Raw genomic sequence first — 20,694 nt, 5'->3', positions numbered from 1 at the left:
AGAAGACATGGGTAACACTGTTCGCGACTTCACGAACAACGTTGGAAGGGCCATAGTTGAGAATGAGCATGCCCATCCCACATAGTGCAAAATCTCAGAGGACAGGAAGATGGAACCGTAATCTTTATATGACTTGATACTAGACCTCCACGACAGAGTTATTGGAAACTATCTACTCCAACACCTCCAGGACACCAATTCTCGCAACGCTATGATACAAAGACAAAACAAAACAAAGAAAGAGTCCTCTCTGCTACACCATCTAAAACCCAATATTTACAAATGAAACAAAGAAACGCCGAGGAATGCTAATGATGATGATGCAGAACAAAAAGGAAAAGAGTGATGTTAGGGAAGTTTCTAGTTCCCCCTACCAAGCAACTTCTTGCCTAGAGCCTTCGCTTTCTTCGTCTTCGGACCATCGGTGTCTTCTTCCATGACGCTGCCTTCCCGTCCGCTCATACCACTGACGCCACTAATGCCAGTGGCCACACTCGCAGCTCGCATGCTGGCTGCGCCGCTACCCGCTCTGCCTCGCATGTGTCCAGCAAAGGGTGCGCTGACACCGGCGATGTGCTTACTCAAGCTATGAATGAGGTTTGCGTGGACTGGTTCTGTGTTGTCTACTCTTGAAAGCTCATCAGCAAAGGCACGTCCGTCATCGACGTCTTCAGCCAGTCCGTTGCTGTGATGATTCAAGCCACCCATGATGGAACCGTGTGTTGAGCGTGCTTGATTGGACGTCGAAGGTGGTTTTGACGACTGGAGAGACGAGCCTTCTTCCGAGACGGTGCTAATGAGACTACCTTGGCGGCCGGATGCGAAAGAACGGCGGGGCATGCGGTCTTCGGCTGAGAGGTCGGAGCCGCCGGGGGAGTGGTCGCGCATGGAGTTTGAGTCGGTGCCGGAGAGATCGGGAGAGGTGTTGAGCATCGTGCTGCTGTTGGCGAGCTGTCTTAGGCGCGACTGTGCTTTGGCTGAAGGTCGGTGGTGCGAGATCTTGTTGCCAACGATCGTACCAGCGTGGGAGAGGAGTGCCCTTAACACGTCTTTCTTGAGCTGTGTGACGAGGTCGAGGTTAGACCATGTCTTGTTGCGGTACTCTATCGTGGGCATCCGGAAGACCAGGTCGTGGACATCTTCAAAGTTGCGTGTGCTCTTGCCCTTGTAGGAAAGACACAGTACCATGGACGGGATCTTGAAGTAAGCCACTGTCATGTACTCGCTCGCACGACTCATCATCTCAGTCAGATCATCACTTCTGGCTTCCTTCTTGTTCGTTTTCTTCTCCGCCAGGTTAGTGCCGGTGCGGTAGAGCGCAAAGCGTTTTGCGGTTCGATCAGACTCGTTCAAAGTCTGACTTGAATTGGTAGTACTTGACCGGACGGAGCTTGGTCTTGTGGAAGTATTGGAGCTGTTTCCTAATGTAGGGACGACCAAAGCAGAGCTGGGGTGAAGAGTCCGACGAAGCTCTGTTCCACTACGAGAAGGATTGCTGTCTTTGAAGAAACGGAAATAGTGAGCGCTTGGGCGCTTAACCAAGCTCTTCCTCTTTGCGTCAGACTTCTGTACTGGATCGGGGAGCTGAAGTGTGGGCGTAAGTCGTTGTTTGAGCGCTTCCACAGCGCCGTCGTCAGCTGAAAGCGAGGCGCTCATACTTGTCGCTCCAGAAATGATGCTATCGGTTTCTTCGTCTTCCTCATCCTGAGTCGGCAGAGTGTGCTTGAGTAAGAAGGGCGACGAGTTCGCAGTCTTGCTGTCACCGTATGTAGGGAAGACATATTGCAACAGCTTCTTGCCGATCTGGTACTCCAACTGCACTTTTAGTGGATACAACTCAACTTCAAAGTGCTCTACGACAGGGATACCGGCGATCGATTCAAGCGCCACAAAGTACACCTTGAGGCATTTGGCGTTTTCCGGAAGAGTCTGATCTTGCTCCAGGAAAGGTGAAATCATCTCTGGGTATAGGGCGTTAGGTAGCAAGTTCAGACCTCGCACTTGCTCAATCTCCAAAGAGTTCGAGTTGGATCCATCGTTGTTGTCTGTGCGGTCGAATGCGACGTTCTTCAGTTGGAATTCTGCTAGTGACTCTGCGCCTTCGCGAAGCAGATGCCAAACGATGTCTGATGCAGAGACATACATCCGCAAAAGGCCAGTTGAATCTCTTGCTTGAGCACGATCGTCTTGCTTGCGTTGTGCGGTCGTGATCGCCTTCATGACGAAGAAGAGCTCGTCCTCGTAGACAGCCAAGTCTTTCTCAACTTCAATCCTGTCTTCCCAACCTTGCTTGTCCAGGTATTTCTCGTTGATCTGGAAGACATTTTTGATCTCTTCTAATTGCTGGATACGCTCTTGAAGACCCATGACTAGCTTTGGAGCTCCTGCGAGATCGGTGAAGTCGGAAGCAAGCATGATCTTCTCAAGTCGCTCATTACGCGTCTTTTCCAAAGGCTCGTGGTACAGCAAAAGATCTAATACGATGACGTACATCGCATAGTACTGCCTGGAATCGCACAGGGCCCGCACGTGTGGGAAGTCCACCCATAGATGGTCAATACGGCTCTCCATGTTGTCAGCAGATGTGGCCGAGTCGGCAGCCGAGACATCGTCGTTGTACTTCAGGCGCAGCGCGTTGTGCTTGTCGTAGCGCATACTGGCTGAAGTTCGCTGTACCACCCGCTGGAAGCCGAATGGATTGCTATGGAACTCGAACATGACCTCGAAAGGTACCCATGGTGGCCACGCTGAGCCAGCTGGCGTTCCGTACATGCTTCCGGAGTACATGTGGATATCCTCCGGACTGCTAAAGGTCTTTGAGTTGGTGACGAAGATTTGCAAGCTGTCCATAGCTGCGATGAACCTTCGTTGAACGAGTCCCGAGACCTCGTCCATGACACGGTCCTTGTCCATGATTTGTAGAACCTTGAGCTGCATGCCTTTGGCCGTGACAAGTACCGCAGACTTGGTGTCTTTCTCGCTCTGCAATTGGATCTGCGGTGCAATCAAACGTACGAGATACGAGTTCTGAGAGACGTAATCGTCCGCGACATCTTCATCCGCTTTTGTCGGATTCGCATGTGAAGGGTCACCAGCACCGTTGGATGCACCATTGGTGCTCTTGCTTTTAGCGTCTTCCTCATCAGCGTCGACGAAATTCCTGCCGTCGCGAAGTAACTGCTCGATTGTTTCGTCAATATTCAGTCCGGCCTCGTTGTCGCCAGCCATGGGTGTTTCGTCAGGTCCAGATGTAGATGGTCCACGAGACTTATTCTGCTCTTCAACAACATCGAGTATGAACTTTACTGCCCTTCGTGACATGTAGTAGACGAATCCTCGACGTTGACTGACTTGGTGTATGTAGCGGAGTATGATGTTCCGTAGGGAGTTGCCCCACTTCAGGTGGATGTTGTGAATGATGAATCGGTTGTTGAAGTCATTGGTGAAGTCCGTGATAGGGTTAGGAGGCGCATCGGCGTGCTTGTGTTCAGGGTCGATAGCATTTTGAGCTTCGTCTGCTTCAAAATACTCATCTTCTGTGTCGGTATCAGGCTCTGCGACAGTGTTGTCTGGTGAAGACGCGGCAGTTTCTAGCCGCTCCAGCAGACTAGCATGCATCGTAGAGAGGAATTCTAGTTTCCGTTGAAGGAACTGGGAATGATTACGCAGAGCCTCAAGACGGCGTTGCGACTCTTGTTGCATGTCTGACGTCTCACGAACGACTTTTAATTCTTGGTCGTTGATTGCATGCTGGTTAAGAGCAACCTGCTCTTTCACACGTTCAATCCGTTGCTCAATCAATTGACATTGTACCCGACGTGGGTCATTCCTTGCCGAAATGACACAATGATGAGTTGGCTCGTTACCGAATGCGCTCTTGCGGTGTTTGTCGCCCGAAATGTTGTTGGCATGATCGGTTTGACGGAAATACGTAAATCGTGGCGCGAATGCTAGCGGGAGAATCTGTGTTTCCGGATGCCGGCGTGACGGCAAGATCCAGCCAAGTTCAATGAAGTCGTCCATATCGACCCAGCCTAGATCGTTGTCGGGAATCGTAAACTTCGACAAGTCGGCTGTTAGATACTCCTGGTTGTAGCTAGCGAGATCATCCGCGGTGGCGTTATCCACATCTTCAGAGCCTGTCCCCGCAATGCTTGCAGACACCGCTCGGATGTCTGTCCGGATGAGGTCAAGCTGTACTTGATTGATGCGCATACCAGTCGTCTTGTTTTGCCTGCTGTTCTGTTGGCCTTCAGGCGCTTGGACCAAAGTTCGGAATTCTTCGCGGCGCTGATGGAGATCGAACATGAAACTGTCGAGACGGGCCTTCAGTCCAGTGGCGGCTACAACGCCTGCGCCATAGTCTTCCGCATCTTTGTGCTTGTAGATATGGCTCATGTACAGAGGCGATAGCAAGAGGTTGTACTTGATGGTTGCAAGGTGCCGCCCGAATTTCTTGCTAGACTTCTCTACTCCTGGCCACAGCTTGCCCTGGCGTACGGGCAACGACATGGCACCGGAGAACATCGACCACCAGCTGTAGAAGTGTGTGAAGAAGCGTGGTGAGAGATGCACACTGTTGTAGGTCTTTGATGGTTCTAAGTTGGCGACAGACCATTCTCGATCGTATGGAGCAGCGATAGCGATAGACATGTGGATGTGGTGACTGCGGAAGCCTCGGAAAGCGTCATACTCCTGCACGATGTCAGCAAGAGCTTGAAATTCAAGAGACGGGTTGATTACCTTTCCATTGGATGCTTTCGCATACTTTGGATTCTTGAGGGTGACATTGTAGTGGGGTATGAAGTTGAAGGAACGGCCGCCGTCGTCCAGGTTGCGCTCAAATACCAGTCCGGCAACCCAGCGCACATTGCCGTTCAATTTCATTACTGTTTTCTTGAAGACGGCTCTCTGCCTACGACTAGACATGCTCGATGCAGTATCTGGACGGGCCACAGCTTCAGTCTCCGCGTCGTGACGAGCAAAGTGATTGAGATCCGGAATGGCGAGCACGTAGCTTCCGCTCTTGACGATCATGAAGTTTTTAGGGTCTTCGTCCTCAGCAATGCTGAGTTGCACGTCGTTTTGCCAGCACATGACAAAGCCCGCACCGTGACCTGTGACCATGTACGGATCGCGTGAACCTGCATTCCGTTAGTAGAGTGATTGTACAGGATGTCTTGTGTCTTACCTTTGAGAATCAGATGGACGTCACCATCGCCCTTCCACGACACGTTGATGCGCGAGTGGAAGGTCAACCTAATCTTGTCCCAGAATCCAACCCTCTCTGAGGGGTCTACAGCTGGCTTTGTGAAATTCTCAATGATTTGCATCATGTCCTGGATTGCTGGCTGGTACGACGTGCCCCAAGTGATCCTTGTCGGGTATGCTGAGTTGATATCGATCGCCATGTCAGAGTAGGTTTTCACGGGCGCGACAGTCCGACGAACGTCTACCGCATATCCACGCGTGAGTTCGCCTGCAGAATTCCGCTCCTGAGGCACAACAACAACTCGGCTGACGCGGGAAGATTCGACGTCCCTAAATTCTTCTGCTATCACGAAATCTGTCTTCATCAGGACGCTCGGTAGCCGGGACGACTGTATATTGCCGATAGCTGGGAAGTGCAATAGTGGCAGCGGATAATCGCGAAGGTGGATCTTGGCTTCTCCCATCTGTATTTGAACGTGCATGGGGATCAAAAGAGCGTACTGGGTATCGAATGGCATACCTTTGCCGACACGGTGTAGAAAGCGTGGGTACTCCGAAATGGGGAATGAGGGCTTATCAATGACAATCTCCAGGTCACTGACAGCCAGCGCCATCAGGGCTGGGCGTTGCGAGACAGCAAGAATGGTTTCCTTCTGCTCAATGTCATCCGGCAGTTCATCTAAGCCCCAGAATGTTGAGCGGATGTCGTTCATGGATCGATTCTGAGTTGCCATTGCGAAATCGATGCGCTTTTTCCACGTCTGAGCGTTCAGGCGATTGAGCTTCACGCGCGCGTCCTGTACCGATGTTTCATATGACCCACTAAGACCGCTAAAACCATCCTTGTTATACCGCATAGGATGGTCTGAACGTCCCCGTTCTGGTGAGCTATGTCCGCTCGAGTCCGCGCTCTTCGTGCGTCGATGGAATCTGAGTTCTTTGTCTCTCTTCTTGATCTTGTTTCGGCCACGAGGATCATGTGCTGATCTTGCACGATAACGTGTACCACCTCGCTGTTCGTCCTGCTGTTGTAATTTCCGTACTTTGAGATCAAAGGCGTGTTCACGAGCAAGCCTCTGCTTCTGCTCCATGAGTCCAATCCGGTAGATGGTTCCGAGTTTCCATTCAAAGGCGTTGTCTTCCAACTCAAAGAGGACAGCGCGGCTTCGAAGCGATATCTTTGGTACAATCTTGGGACCTTCGGCTTCTTTGTCCAGTACGTACTCATTGGTCCCGGTCTTGAAGCGATGATGCACTTGCTTGGCAGTCTTCGCAACGTTTGCGACGTTGTCGAAGATCTTGTGCATGACGAGTTGATGAGGCACGGCGATTCTTATCGCGTCCGTCGCGATGTCGAATGACTTTTCGTTCGTTACTGTATGACCGTACCTGAGCTTGGACTGGCGATAATCCAACCGTAAAGATTTGACACTGACGATTCGACTCCAAGCGCGTTTGATGGCAGGGTTCTCGGCGAACAGTCGCACGAGACGTGCGCGAAGGAAGGGGCTGGCCCAGCGATGCTTTCCTGCCTCAAGTCCATAGATCTGGAGCATGAGAGGTGGATCTCCAGGCATGTCTGCTTTGATCTGTAGAAAGTGAGATTTGACATCGATCGTCACGATCTCGTTGCCGGCTGTACTGGGTGGGTCAACGACATCCTCACCCAACGACGGTACGGAGAGATGCCGTGGCGAGCTGGACAAGCTTGGCTCTGGAGCCTTGGTCTTGCCCGCACCCCAATCAAAAGACCTCTGCAGGACCTGCATTGCCATGCACAAGGCAAAGTGACGATAGAGCGAATAACGCAAAAAGAGGTTTTGGCTGTAAGAGTGCACGTGAAATATCGGGCCCTGTTTATCGGAGAGCGTGTGTAGAGCGATCTCCATACGGGGCAGCGACAACGTTGGTTCTTGTTCCGATTGCTCGTCGCCCTCGATGACCAAGCCTTCCAACCCGTAGAAATGTAACGCAAGACGTCTACCATCGGTTGGGCCGTTCAATGTTCCTTTCGGTGACTTCGGCGAAGATGGAGGTGGTGATCTAAGCAGATGCTCCTCGCGATTGATGCTTCTACTTGGTGCGCGCCGTCTTGCAGGTCTTAGATCTATGTCTTCTTCCCGGCCAGTTTTGTATTCGGCAGTCCAAGATTCCAAATGCAGAGCAACTCCTCGACTTTGTTTAGATACATCAGGATCTATTCCAGCGACGTCCACGTTGAAGTCCGATCCTTGGAGATGTACGTATGTCATCCAGGCCGGTAGTCTCCGGAGTACGTTGACGCCCTTCTTTCTGGGAGGGCTACGCCGACGGCCCATGTCCTTGGACATCTGTGTGACGATCTGCCGCAGTCCTTCACTGATCTCAGGCCGAACCATGTAGAGAGAGAAAGTTTGTGCGGTGCCCCAGACCTCCACAACTGGGTCAGGAGCCGCACTCATCTGGACCTTGACTTCGAGATAGTCGGTCAGGAGCAAGTTGTGCTTCTCGATGGCTGCAGTCTGGTAGTAGAGTTGCTGTGCGTTCATACGGAACGTCGAGCTCAGTGCATAATGTAACTCGCCATCTGCAGAGTGCGATGATTCCATATCCAAGGAAATTGAGGAAGATGCAGAGATGAGCAGATCGAACTCGTCGGCCTCATGCTTGTCGGGGTCCATCGGTGGAAGAGTGACCCTAATGACAGGCTCATGGATAGAAATTTTGATGTTTGCTTTGGGCAAGAGCCGGCGAAACAGATATCGCTTACGTTGTCTGGTTTCAGGCGGTTTGCGGTGCAGCTCGTAGTTGTGGAAAATGGCGAGGAGTAGTGGTAGATGCTTGGGGTCAAGATCCAGAGATGGGGATGTGACGACCAGGTTGGCGAATAGTATGTTGGTGTTGCGCTCGGCGCTATCTTTGTCATTAGAGAAATGAATAGTTTTAGAAGGAAGGGTCGTGTTCAGGGTCATGGTCGCCATAGGAATGTAGAGGAGGCGCTCGGGATGGCCATCGCTGTTGTCAATTCCGACAGATATGGATATGGCGGCAAGGAGAGCCTGGTGGGCAATGTCGTCAGGCGAGAAGTACATGAGATGCGCGGGACTGCGAGGATCGAGGCGGAGGAGGTCCATGCCGACTTCCTTCATGGAGAGATTAAGGTAGACTGGAGGCTCGGAGCTGTGGCCCATTTCGATCTGCTTGGTGAGGCCGAGGAAGCCAATCGCGAACTGAAATTCATGGATACCGCGGAGGATGGAGCTGGCGAACTCACGCGAGTCGGATACGGTACGAACAAGGTTTTCTTCGCGGCTGTTGGGGTCGTCGAGCTCTTCCATCACATCGCTAAGCGATACATGTGTCCGACTGCCCCGAGAACGCTTTCGAGGGCTAGGCGCGCGACACTTTTGGGCCCTCTCCATGCACAGCTTGACATCGTCGAGTGGAATGAGGAGGCGACCCAGCTTGAGTGCGATGGACGCATCGCGCAGACCCTCGAGGCCTTTCTTGAGGAAGCCGTGGACGTTGAGGGTGCAGTGATCCAGGAGTTCTGTCGATTCTCTGCCCTCCGGCGTGAACAGGATGCTGCGGGCGGAGAAGAGCCATTCGGCTGGCCACTGCTCCTCGTCGGACTTGGGCTTGTGATGGTTGAAGAGGCGACTGCGATCGACCGTCTTGCGCCGTGTGTCGACTGCCAGGTTGAGGCCGCCGACCTGGATGGAGCCCACATCGACTACGACCAGGGTGGTCGCGTGCGCCACGACATCGACCTGCCTGAGCCAGTTGATGTTCCGGTGCAGGCGCTTGATCTTCTCTTTGGCATCTGTCAGCCGCTTCCACGTCAGGCTTCGCGGTGTCTCGTCATCGCCCAGGTCGTCATCCTCCGCCACGGGCTCGGGCGTGTTCTGGCCGCTCTTGCCCTTTTGTGTAGTGCCGTTTGCCCAATGGGCCCATCCCGTCTTCTTCCGCGGCTTTTCTCCCAGCGCTTTGAGGTCGACCGTGACTTTGAGCTCGTGCAGGACGATGCTGACTACCGTGGGTTGTGCGAATGTGGGTCGGTGAAGGGTGAAACCGAGTCCGCGGATCTCGATGCGCAGGCCATCCTTGGGCGTGAAGGCGATGCGTCGCAGGCCCCGTAAGCCCAGGCGCTGTATGGAGACCCCGGTAGCTATGCGTATAAAGGCGAATAGGACAAAGGAGAGCAGGTATATGAGGAGCACGAGCCCCGCGAGGAACTGGAGGGTTGGCAGAGCCATTATGCTGCTTCAACCGTATGCCATTGACCGAGTCGAGGATTATCGAACGAGGTGGTCGCGAGTGCACGCGACGTGCCTGAGTGATGGGAGCGTCGACTGGCGGAACATAATCGAAGGGAGCGCGGGCGCAGGGCTACGAGGGTTGCTGCATCGAGGGCGAGGGTGTACGTAGGTGAAAGCGCGGACTTAACGGTCGGGGCAGATGAAAGCGGCCAAAGCGGCAGGCCCGGATCGCGTCGCTGCGTCGTAGCGGCTGTGGCTAGTGAAAAATTCAGGGCGAACAGGAGGATCTCGATCTAGCAAACTCGATGTAGGCCCTCTCCAGACACTCTGCGGGGCTCCGTATTTGCTTCGCTTGGTGTCTTGTGCTGATGCCGTCAGATTTCCAGGTTCCCACGCTTCGTCGGCACAACATCCCTGCATCGCCAAGACCCACCCGCGTACCGGGAAGGAGCTTAAACGCTCCTGCCACGCGACTGTCACCCAACGACACATATACGTGCTTGCTGAGTCACGCTCACGTGCCACAAGGCTTGCACTCGCATGACTATCTGTTTCCGTGGTGTTAGGCCAGACGGCTTTCCGACCAAATCAATCCGACTATCCATCTAGCCAGTCGTTCCTGCCAAGCACGACCGGTCGCGGCTGTCTGCATACGTGGGACGACAGATCATGGAACCTCATCCCGCATTACGGCCGAACAGCAACGGCGTCGGGAACAAAGAGACGCCATCCTTGCGGTGGATCATTACCTTCGAACCCTTCAAACTTCTCCAGATTATCTCAGACCCATTTGTACACGCGCTGGTCCCAGTGCTGTCGGTGAACTTGTCTGGGTGATTGTCCATCCATGTCACCTTCCTCTGCGCGTTCAATGCGGCTTCCTCGAGGCCTCGCGCCTTCGCAACAACTACTCATACCCCAGTATCCGGCAGGAAGCGCGTGCAAGTAGCAAGAAGCGAACGATGTACATCAGACTTGGACACGTCACATCTCGTTCACCATAGCACATCACCCAGAACATGGATAGCGACAATTCTCATGCGAATATACATAATGCAGCTCCGGTCGGGACCTCAAGGCGCACGCTATCATTGATTCTGCCGCCACCCCGTCCGATAGAATTCTCCCGCTATACGGATCCCGATGGCTTCACCTATATATATGCATTCACGCTGCACGACGCGCAAACCCTCATCGCCAACAGACTCTCCAACCACGTACCCAAGTCGCCCATTGCAGTCTTTATGGCACGAACAGCAGATGTCACCGACAAGCCCACGGCACCATGGCACCTTTTCTACCCAGCTCTACCCGTCGCTGCTGCCAAGCTTATTTGGATACAACATAATTGTCACCCACCACGCATGCTTATTTGTCGGGAAGACTTTCGTGCGGCATCGGGGAAGATGATCCAAAGGGAATACCAATTTCGAGACTGGCAACACAATCAAGAGGCTAGGTGCATTGTGTTGGATTCGCCAAGCACGTCGAGCACAACGAGTGTCAGATACGATAAAGAGCCAATATGGGCTCACGGGGATAGGTCTACACTCGCAAGGTTGGGAGCACCCAACGAAGAAGCAGGAGCACCGCGGGTTCTGAGGCGTGTGGTTGGCTCATTCTTCCTTCCCTATATCTGATCGATTAAGAGGGCATTTTTGGACTTCTTGCTACGCTGGTGTGTAATTGAGGGTTCATTGCCGGGTGTTTGTCAGTTTGGACTTGGCGGATGCACGTATTCATCCACTGATCAAATTCATCTCTGCCGCTGACAGACGTTCATGCTGTCTTTTTTTTCATCGTTTCACTAAGTGGTTGCCCAACACTACTTATCCAAGCAACATGTTTTTTTATGTTCTTTCATCAACAGCAAACCCGGACACCTACCAATCTGTTTTTTGGATACACTCATTCCACGACACTACTGGGCAACTATCACCAGTATCCTAGTGATTATATCGTGAAGCCTCTGATATCGATCATGTTGAATTCGCTTCCATATTGATGTAAGGGCGTGGAGGTCTCAACTTACTGACACCTTAGGGATTTGTTCTCAGTGTCATGAAGATGTGGAAGGTGGTGACGTCATAGCAGGGCGCGCTCAGGTCGAGCCACGAACCAACATTCTTACGCCGTCCATTTCCATCACCACGACGCGATGCGCTGGCATTACTCTGATTCTGACGCGTCCTTTATGTTTTTACAGGACAATATGGAATTTAACGCGCATTTAACACGCGAAAAGTGGCATCGTGTTCGCGTTCTACCGGTTATTGACTACGAAGCAGTCGCTAAGAGAACGCAGGTCGATGCATCACGTCCTAGCGAGCGCGCCTGCCACTGAATCATGAACCAAACTTGTCGCATGCACATTGCGGAAATGTCACCGCACGTCAATCACGACACATGACCTCGCGACCGCCTGCTGCTGCAGGGACATTGTTAGCTTGGGAGGAGCTCTGACCGTCGGCCATGATGTCCGGAAAGAGTGAATGGCTGGACTGCAGCGAAAGTTGCTACGTCGGATCTCAGCCTCAGGACCCTGCCCTTTATCGACACTTCTGTGCGAAAACCCTTTGTTTGTCAGAAAGTCATCACTCCGGAAAACTCACACTCGACATATACGCCGCTACATCCTGATCAACCTTGGTGGGCTTGGACACTTCAAAACAGCCATCTACTATATGCGTACCCGGCCCGACGTCTGCGAGCGGCTCCGCGGCTGTCCGAACCCAGCTCTCATATACTACGCCTTCTCAGATAATTGGCTGTGCGGCTACTGCATCGGGAATGCGCGCATAAGACTCCCGTCATGTACGGAAGACGGCTGGAGACGTGGCAGTTGCGTTGACACCGAAAGTCAGCAATGGTTTTGCGACTCACATGCAGATCGTTGCGAAGCCATCGTTGAGAGACCACAAGGTCAATCTATCGGGAATTCACATCGATGTATGCGTATTGGGGCTCTCTACGAAAGCAATGTGCTGGATCGGTACTATTGCACTGAGCACATGCCAGAAAATCAAGGACTACACGATACCGAGCCAGTTGCGGGCGCAGCGATGAGCCCTTTGACGATCGAGCATACTCTCCTCTCCACGCCATATCTCGCGGGTGAAGTCTCAGTGCTACAAGACTACCCAGCAACAGCAGTAGCTCCACCACGCCTGGCAAGTGATCACAATTTGGACGTCTTTTCGACTGTGGTGGATACGGAATGCTGCATTTGTTTCGAGCCACAGCGGAGCATGCGTCGACTTATCGCCTGCAACCACATGTTCTGTGAAGATTGTCTGTCGAAGCAGGTCAACGGGCCATATGCGAGGGCTCATGACTGTCCGCTTTGTCGGAAACATGTCTTTGATCTGAGAAGTACGGAGTAGGAGACAATGTGAGCGGAATAGGGACCGCGGATGGTTATATCTCTTAAGATGAGCAGGCTCAACTTTGCGTACCTGACTTCTTCGTCTTCTGTCACCTCCATTTCTCGCTCTTCAATCATACTGCGCATTTCCTCGGCTAGTGGTACAAGGCAGTCAGAATCATGTTGATATCTTCTTGTAGCGCTCTCACCGCTCCCCGTTGCATTATGAGGTTTCCTCGCACCTCGCGCTTAGCGAGCGTGTTTGTTTGCTAACTTCGCCCCACTTCTATATCGAACTTGGGGCGCCCAACTTCAAAACACTGCCACATACTCTTTCTCTCCTGCGATACGTACGAAGTATCCCCAAAGCTGTCACCTCAATGGCTCAACCAGCGACAGCGGCCCGCCGCACGTAAGTGCCTCTCCTGTGGGCAACGACGTCTGTCCCCAATAACATATTTACATCTCCGGCTCTCAGGCTCTACAATGACCCCACGTTCTCCGACATCAAGATCCGCCAGATCTACAAAGGCCAGGTCAAGGAGTATGTAGCTCATAAGGCCGTACTCTGCGCCCACTCTGGGTGGTTCATGGCAGCCCTAACCGGTCGTTTCATGGTATGTATTGCTTCCAGAAATGAACGGCCAGTGAGCTGATACAAGATTGACAGGAAGCATCTGCGGACATCATCGAAGTTCACGAAGACGATCCAGAAACTTTCCAAAGAATGATGGAGTTCTTCTACGACATGGACCTCGATGTAACAACTACACCGTCAGTTACGCCTACTGGGGTGAACAACATCATCAAGAACGAAATGGTCCCCATTATCGAGCTTCACGGTCTTGCCGACAAGTATGACGCCAAGATCCTGCAGAAAGCTGCTTTAGTTGCTTTCAAGACTGGCATCGGCGTGCTTCATGTAGTGCCCGCCTTCGAGCCGTTAGCAAAGTTGATAAACGCACATTACTCGAATTGCCCAGGAACCATGGATGCTATGAGTCAAGCTATCGTCAAGTACATTTATAAGATGAGCGCCAATCATCTGTCGCAAGGATTGTTCAACAAGTTAGCCGCAAAGCACAGCAATTTTGGTGCTGACTTGTATCTTTTGGGTCGGGCTGATGGCAAGCTTGTATTCAATTGACCGTTGTTCGGCTTGCAGGTGGTATTCAAGGCATATGGAAGGTTGTTTCGGTGGCAAGATGAACGCTAAGTACAGCCCTACACGTTCATGTATGAAAGAAGACTATACAAGGAACTCTCTACACTACAATGAAAAGCTCGCAAAAGCACCGTTAGAGCCCGGTCAAGTGACTCGAATCCTGCAGTCGTCGTGTAATATCCAGAGATGTAGAGCTCGACAAACACAATCCCGTCTCACATATCCAAACGCTGACATCCCTCCCACTGACCCCACAACTTCCGCATAACACCCTGCCTCTCTATCGTATCCTGTAGATCCTTCAGCGCAGCAAGCCTTCCACTCCCATCCTTCATCTTCCAGTTCCAACCCTCGGAACGACCAGCCATGACGAGCTCCCACTTTGCCTTGTTGTCAACCGGCTGCACATGCGCACCAGGCTCGCTGTAGACCGTGACCACATCGCGAGCTTGTAGGAAGGCGAAGTTGGAGGTACCCTGCATGCATTCGCGGATCTCAAGGACCTTGAGGGCGAGATGCGGGTTGTAGACGCGCGCAGTATCTAGTCATATTAGTTTCGCATCAGTGAAGTGACAGTGTGAGAACGTACTGAGGATACCAATCTTCATCTCATCAGCCACATCCGCAACAGCGACTTCCTTCTCCTCGTGACCCGTCTTCTCAACCATCCTCACGTTGATCTGGCGACCGCCCATCTTGCTCCAGCACAGCTCTTGTACCGCGCGCTCTGCCTCCCCCTCTCCGGTGATCTTGATGAATGTGCGTAGCGGGTAGGCGAGGTTCTTGACGTTGGGGAGCGCGAAGTCGGGCGAGATCGTGAAGTCCTGGAAGAGTAGGATGACGTCGCGGTGGGTGAGCTTTGGTGGGTAATTGGAGAGCTCGATGGTGGTCCAGGACATGTTGGAGAGTGAGGGCGTGGGAGAGGGAGTTGGTGTAGGTGGGGTTATTGTTATGGTGATTGGGTGGGGGAGAGGGAATCGGGGTGGGGCGAGGCGGTCTAGGTGTAGTGAGCGAACGGTCTTGGTGAAGATTAGGTGAGCGAGATTGGTCGGCTCGCCCGTTTGCGCTTGTGGTGTGGTCATTTTGGTCTATGATTTGTGATTAGTAATGTAGGGATAAATGCTGTTGAATCGCAAAGAGGTTCTGGTACTGCGGTTATGTGAGAGGTTGGGGTGCTAGATTCAAAACCGCTCGAAGTTTACTATCTATTAGATGATGATATCCTCAGTCACTTTCACATCGTAATCGCATTCACCACATAAATTGATAAAGGGAAGGAGAAAAGAGCTCAAAATCAGGACGTATCTAGGCAACTACGTCGTCTTTCTTCAGTTATATCTCAGTGATGACCAAGTAGCGTGGCGATAGTCAGACTACCAGCACCTTACTATCGTCCACAACAAAAGGATGTGAAGCTACCACGCACCCGTATCGTCGATACATTCGCTTTCGATCGACCTCATGTAGTCTGCAACTCGACTTGATCCGTTTGGTGAAGGGGAGGAGTGAGGAGGCGCGTGCCCACGTGGTGAAGTGGGGCCATGATCTGACGCGTAGCAGTCCCTTCGTCGCACAGCCTTTCGACACCGCTCCCAACCGCGAACGGCAACGACAAGATGGAAAGCGTCTACGTACCGCCACACCTTCGGAAGAAGGTTGAGCCCACAGCGGTATCAGACGTGCCCACGACACCCGTCGCAATACCATCAGCAGTGCCCAGCTGGAAGTTCCAAGAACGGTTCGATGACGACTTGTACACCGTCCAGGAAATCCACAACTACTTCTGGGGAGAGGGTGCCGTCACCGAAGATGCGCATAACGCTACCCTCCATTCCTCCGCGACAAACCCGAACGGTCTATCGTGGGTGCTGTTGTTCAATGGCGCGAACCCGAAGTGGGATGAGGACGGAGTTATATTCGTCAAGAGCAACCTGAACCTTCTCACGGTAGCCACACCTCCTTCCGAGCCTAAAACAGTAATCACCGTCGCAGTACCCGCCCAACGACTAGACGAGCCTGGTGAGGACGGAGGTGTCATGCTACCAACGAGCAGCGAAGTCGCAGATGAGGATTACGAGGAGGGCTCATCGAGTGGAACACCGGAGCCCACCACCACTGAGCCGCTATCAGATCACCCCAACGAGAGAGTTCTCATCGACTACTCTCCAATCGCCGTCTTTTCTCAGGTCGTCCGACGTGATAGCCGACCCTTCAAGTTCATCGGATGGTACGAGATAGAACACTTACAAATACTCGAGCCTGGTTCCCAAGGGCTGCTTCACATGTTGTGGGACAAGTGGAACCCGAAGGACAAACACGGCAACTATGTACCAAGACAGCGAGGCTCCGTCAATTTGATGAAGAGCATGTCTTACTCGTGGGCTGTTGTCCAGATGAAGAAAGACGAAGAAGCTATGGAGAACAAGGGCGAACCGAAGATTGAAAGAATGGGAAATACCGAAGATATGACAGGAGATAGCGAGGGACAGAGCGTCAATGAGATGCTTGCCCAGATGAGGCTCGAAGGCGAAGGCAACGTGGTGGCGCCCGAGGAAGGGGAGACCTGAGAACTCTCGCTGCGGACCGGTTTTGTCTGATAAAATGGTGAAGGATAACATCGCACAGTAGCGATGGGCGCAGACGCGATGATGGAGGAAGTAATGTCGACATTAGACAGTCATTGAAGCAATATCAGAAGCCCTTCTTGTACCGTAGCATCCTCTCAAGGATTCCCGTCATCTTGTCCATTGCCTCGCCCATCGACATTTATGTATTGGATATCTGTCCTTAAAAAGAATCGAAGAAGATAGGAAAGTCGCATGAATGATGTTTAGCCGGATGAGGCAGCCGCGTCCAAGATGCGGAGGTCGACGCGCTCCGATTGGTAGTGTCGGAGAAGGCCGATGGTGGGGCTGCCGCGGGGTATCGTCACCACTTGGGATACTATTGCCGCCGGTCTCATTGCTTATCGAGAATCCCGCGTCTTTTCAATTCTGTTTCCTTGTTGTACGCGCATCCAGCTGCTTGAGTTACGAACGCTCCCCTCGTTGCCCAGTTGCCACAGCCATCTCCTTACCCCGAAATAACAGCGACGATCACCGAAGCAGCACCCCACCAAAACCCCACTCCCCCCTGAACGCGACGAGATGACCGAGTCAATCCCCAAAACGCAAACCGCAGGCTGGATCCAAGACCCCGGTCCGGATTGCGTCCTCCAAATCCGCAAAGATGTCCAAGTCCAATCCCCTTCGGCCGGCGAACTCCTCGTAAAGCTCGAATACAGCGGCATATGCCACAGCGACTGCCATAACCTCGTTTCGCCTGGGAAGTACACCGAAGTGCCCGGTCATGAAGGCGTCGGCACTGTCGTGTCGCTGGGCCAGGGAGTGTCAGAAGATCTGCTGGGAAAGCGAGTAGGCATAAAGTGGCTGTGGAACGCGTGTAAAGAGTGCAGTAGCTGCAAACAAGGCAAGGAGAACCATTGCGCCAAGCAGAAGAATACTGGAAGAAGCGTATGGGGTACTCTACAGCAGTATGTGGTTGCAGATGCGGAATTCGTTACCATGATCCCGGAAGGAGTCAAGAGCGAGATCGCAGCGCCACTACTCTGCGCAGGTCTCAGTCTCGCAGGCGCTGTATCGAAACTTACACCTGAGGTCAACCCCGGTGACTTCGTCGCTATAATTGGTGCTGGAGGAGGTCTCGGACACATCGGTGTACAGATCGCTACAATCAAGGGATACAAGGTCATTGCGATTGACAGTGGTGCCGAGAAAGAGAAGCTGACGAAGGAGATGGGCGCCGTGGCTTTTGTCGACTATGCGAAGCAGGATGTGTTACAAGCCGTGCGAGATCTGACGGATGGAGAAGGTGCGCATGGTGTGATTTGTGTTGCAGGCAGCGAAAGGGCGTATCTTCAAGCTCCGGCTTTGGCGAGGAACAGTGGCGTGTTTGTTTGCGTGGGACTTCCACCGGATACGTTCATGTTTCCTATGAGCCCGATTCATATCGCTAATAGAGGTATGCTTTTGCACAGCTATTGACCTGAAAAGTGCTAACGAGTCTAGGACTTGTCATCAGAGGATCCTCAACCGGTAGCGCCAAGCAGATGGATGAGCTATTGCAGATGGCTTTGCAGGGCAAGATCACACCCAAGGTTGAAGTTTACGACTTTGCCGACTCTCCGAAGATTCTCCAGGAGTTGCAGCGTTATGAGGTTACGGGGAGGAAGGTGGTACGGGCACCGTGAAAGCGTGGTGAAGAGTTTCGGAATGTAGTAGTTGAGCGCATGCATTGGGGTGGTGTTTCGCATGTGCGCGGTGTGGCGTTGAGGCTGCTCAAAGCGCGGAGTTTAGCATGTAACAGCGTGGGAGCGATGCATGAAGAGGAGTTGAGGGCTTGTCGTGGAGTAGGGTGTAGATTATAGGGTGTATTGGAGGCGCAATGTGATACCCCTGTAAAAGAGTAGGGTTGTATGGGGAGCGCGGTTATGACGAATGCACCATCGTGAGCTCGCTAAGGCACTATACGGGTCGTCCGAACATTCCCATGCTATCGCATACATTAATCATTACATGAGTGTCGACTAATACCAGTCTCCGCTCTCTTCGTTCGCCTTCACGTCCATAGGATTCATACTCATGATCCGCTGCCCGGGTATCGTGTCCGTGAACGCACTCTCAAACACACCACTAACAGCTCTTCGTCCGATTTCCTTGAAACTATCGTATTCCTGGTTGTCACCAGTGATAGCACTCCATTCAGGGTCCTCAGGGCTGCGTGCCGGGCCTAGATCACTCCAACGCGTGACGATGAGAGCCTGTTTGAAGCGCTCAGGGCCGTTGCCGCGCACGCTCTTGTCTTCGACAAGTTTGAGTTCGAAGAGGTATTCGGTCGGGCATCTGGGACAGCGGCGCATCGGTCGGCATATGGAACAGAGATTGACCATGCCAACAGCCTTCTTTCCTAAGCTGCGTTCGCGGAACTTGTCAAGAGCGGTCGTTTCAGATTCGTGTACATGGGGAATATGCGACAGTGCACATTTAGGTATCGATGTTAACAGCCCGTGCTTCCAATGTGCGCAAACGCTGAAGTAGGGGGTGAAGTCTCCACGGCTGAACAAAAGCATACGCTTTGCTGCATCTGTCATACCCCCTTCCACGTACTGTTGTGATCGGATGCGCATCAATAGGTGACCTTTATCGGTAATGTGATAGGTAGAATCATGCCTCCAGGTCGAATAGGTGTCTTTCCAACGGCGGCCTAGCGACTGATGAGGAATGCCGTAATCTGCGCCGTAGGCCCAATGGCGCCGGGCTAATTGAGCGAATGCGAACGGTAATGTGCGACCATCGCTGATACGGAGCCTTGGTGGAGGAATGTGAACGTTGGTTCGATTGGGGCACTCAAAGAGTGGATTGAGAACATTGGGAGGTTTCATTGTCTCCATACCAGGCTGAATGCGCAAATGCCATTGTGCGCATGGAAAACAGAAAAGATGGCGTGGCATCTTGTGGTCCATGGAAAGTAAAAAGTCGAGCCGTTGTGGCCGGTGGAGCGGATCCATGAGCAGTTTGTATGGGTGTCTACCTAGTCGAGCGTACATGGTGCGGCATGTAGAGGATAGGTTGGCAACTTCGAGTGGTGATAGGAAGTCCGCAACATGAAGCCATACTTCAGGCGATGCGCTGCCGAGTAATGCTGTTCCGTCGGGCTTCGTAGGATCATAGAGTAAAGATACATCATCTCGTTCTTCCTCAATCGTATCGACACCATCAATGTACGTGAAAGCATGCATCATGTCTGTCAGATCCTTTCTTTCTCCGGTATCTTTGTCAAGAATGTCATCGGCCTTGACATGCTTTGAAGGCGCGCGATGAGACTTGGTCAGCTTTGATGGCTGCGATCTCGATGGCGCGTATGGTAGGGTCTGCTCATTGCCCGACTGCGGTATTGATGCAGATCTCGAGCTGTGTGGTTGATACAAAGGCGCGGCATACTGTGGTTGTCCTTCTGAGTTGCGGCGGTAATCGGCCGCTTGTTGCCCAGGTTGTAGGTAGGCGTTGCTGGTATCCATGAGAGCATTAACAGCAGCATATGGATGATCACGCAACGCATGCGGCGCGAGGCCAGTGATGTCTTCATTGGTAGGTAAGCCAAAACTGTTGTCTGAGAGATCGGTTCTCTCGTTCGTAAAGCTACCAGAGTCTTGGCGGTTGGGGTTCGCTACGTTGGTGGTTGAGTCAAGCTTTCCGAGCATATCGCTTCGTGATCCCTTCTTGGAAAGTTTCTTCCGCGTAGCCGGCTCTTTTGGTTGTTTCCCTGATCGCATGCCAAACATGGCGCGCAAGCCGCCTTTCTTGGTTTCTGGTTCCGCCATTGTGGAGACAGCTGCAGCTAGTCGTGCAGGTGATTAGGGAATCTCGCAGCGCTCAAGACGAAGATGAGGGTCGGTCGATATGGATGATGGACGATGTGCTATGCGCAGGTGTTACTGATACGGTTCCCCAGAGAAATGGTTTGTCAAACGATGTTTATCGAAATTGCAGCAGGGTGGATGATCATCGTCATAGCGTGGCGGCTCGTTTCGGCAGAGGATCCGTACTCATCCGCTCAATTCGTCCACTAGTGAGCTCAGTCTGTGGGTACACATGTCGTCATGAGTGAAGTGTGCATGCGATGAGGTACAGTCCAGACCGCTTAAAGATCACGATGTT

At 52.5% G+C, this 20,694-nt stretch overlaps 6 protein-coding genes across 6 annotated transcripts; 3 read left to right on the top strand and 3 right to left on the bottom strand.

Moving 5' to 3' along the window:
* Positions 1-360: 360 nt before the first annotated feature.
* On the bottom strand, positions 361-9,446 carry J4E88_007383 (uncharacterized protein; the record flags this gene model as incomplete). Its single annotated transcript, XM_049401000.1, has 3 exons — positions 361-4,695; positions 4,744-5,144; positions 5,192-9,446. 3 exons carry the CDS (start codon positions 9,444-9,446, stop codon positions 361-363), a joined length of 8,991 nt encoding a protein of 2,996 aa, XP_049253312.1.
* A 3,747-nt stretch (positions 9,447-13,193) lies between these two features.
* Positions 13,194-13,960, top strand: J4E88_007382 (uncharacterized protein; the record flags this gene model as incomplete). Its single annotated transcript, XM_049400999.1, has 3 exons — positions 13,194-13,225; positions 13,292-13,430; positions 13,484-13,960. The coding sequence occupies 3 exons, from the start codon at positions 13,194-13,196 to the stop codon at positions 13,958-13,960; spliced, it is 648 nt and encodes a 215-aa protein (XP_049253311.1).
* A 233-nt stretch (positions 13,961-14,193) lies between these two features.
* On the bottom strand, positions 14,194-14,877 carry J4E88_007381 (uncharacterized protein; the record flags this gene model as incomplete). The annotated part of the gene is made up of 2 exons (XM_049400998.1): positions 14,194-14,519; positions 14,568-14,877. 2 exons carry the CDS (start codon positions 14,875-14,877, stop codon positions 14,194-14,196), a joined length of 636 nt encoding a protein of 211 aa, XP_049253310.1.
* A 717-nt stretch (positions 14,878-15,594) lies between these two features.
* Positions 15,595-16,545, top strand: J4E88_007380 (uncharacterized protein; the record flags this gene model as incomplete). The annotated part of the gene is made up of 1 exon (XM_049400997.1): positions 15,595-16,545. One exon carries the CDS (start codon positions 15,595-15,597, stop codon positions 16,543-16,545), a length of 951 nt encoding a protein of 316 aa, XP_049253309.1.
* Positions 16,546-17,124: 579 nt separating this feature from the next.
* J4E88_007379 (uncharacterized protein) lies at positions 17,125-18,227 on the top strand (the record flags this gene model as incomplete). The annotated part of the gene is made up of 2 exons (XM_049400996.1): positions 17,125-17,998; positions 18,046-18,227. 2 exons carry the CDS (start codon positions 17,125-17,127, stop codon positions 18,225-18,227), a joined length of 1,056 nt encoding a protein of 351 aa, XP_049253308.1.
* A 336-nt stretch (positions 18,228-18,563) lies between these two features.
* J4E88_007378 (uncharacterized protein) lies at positions 18,564-20,357 on the bottom strand (the record flags this gene model as incomplete). The annotated part of the gene is made up of 1 exon (XM_049400995.1): positions 18,564-20,357. The coding sequence occupies one exon, from the start codon at positions 20,355-20,357 to the stop codon at positions 18,564-18,566; it is 1,794 nt and encodes a 597-aa protein (XP_049253307.1).
* Between the last annotated feature and the right edge of the window lie 337 nt (positions 20,358-20,694).

The sequence above is a fragment of the Alternaria novae-zelandiae genome (genome assembly GCF_023758075.1).
Source record: "Alternaria novae-zelandiae strain BMP 2774 chromosome Unknown scaffold_15, whole genome shotgun sequence".
Lineage (NCBI taxonomy): Eukaryota > Fungi > Ascomycota > Dothideomycetes > Pleosporales > Pleosporaceae > Alternaria > Alternaria novae-zelandiae.
Note: the sequence above shows the minus strand (reverse complement) of the source record. Positions and strands in the feature narration are given on the sequence as shown.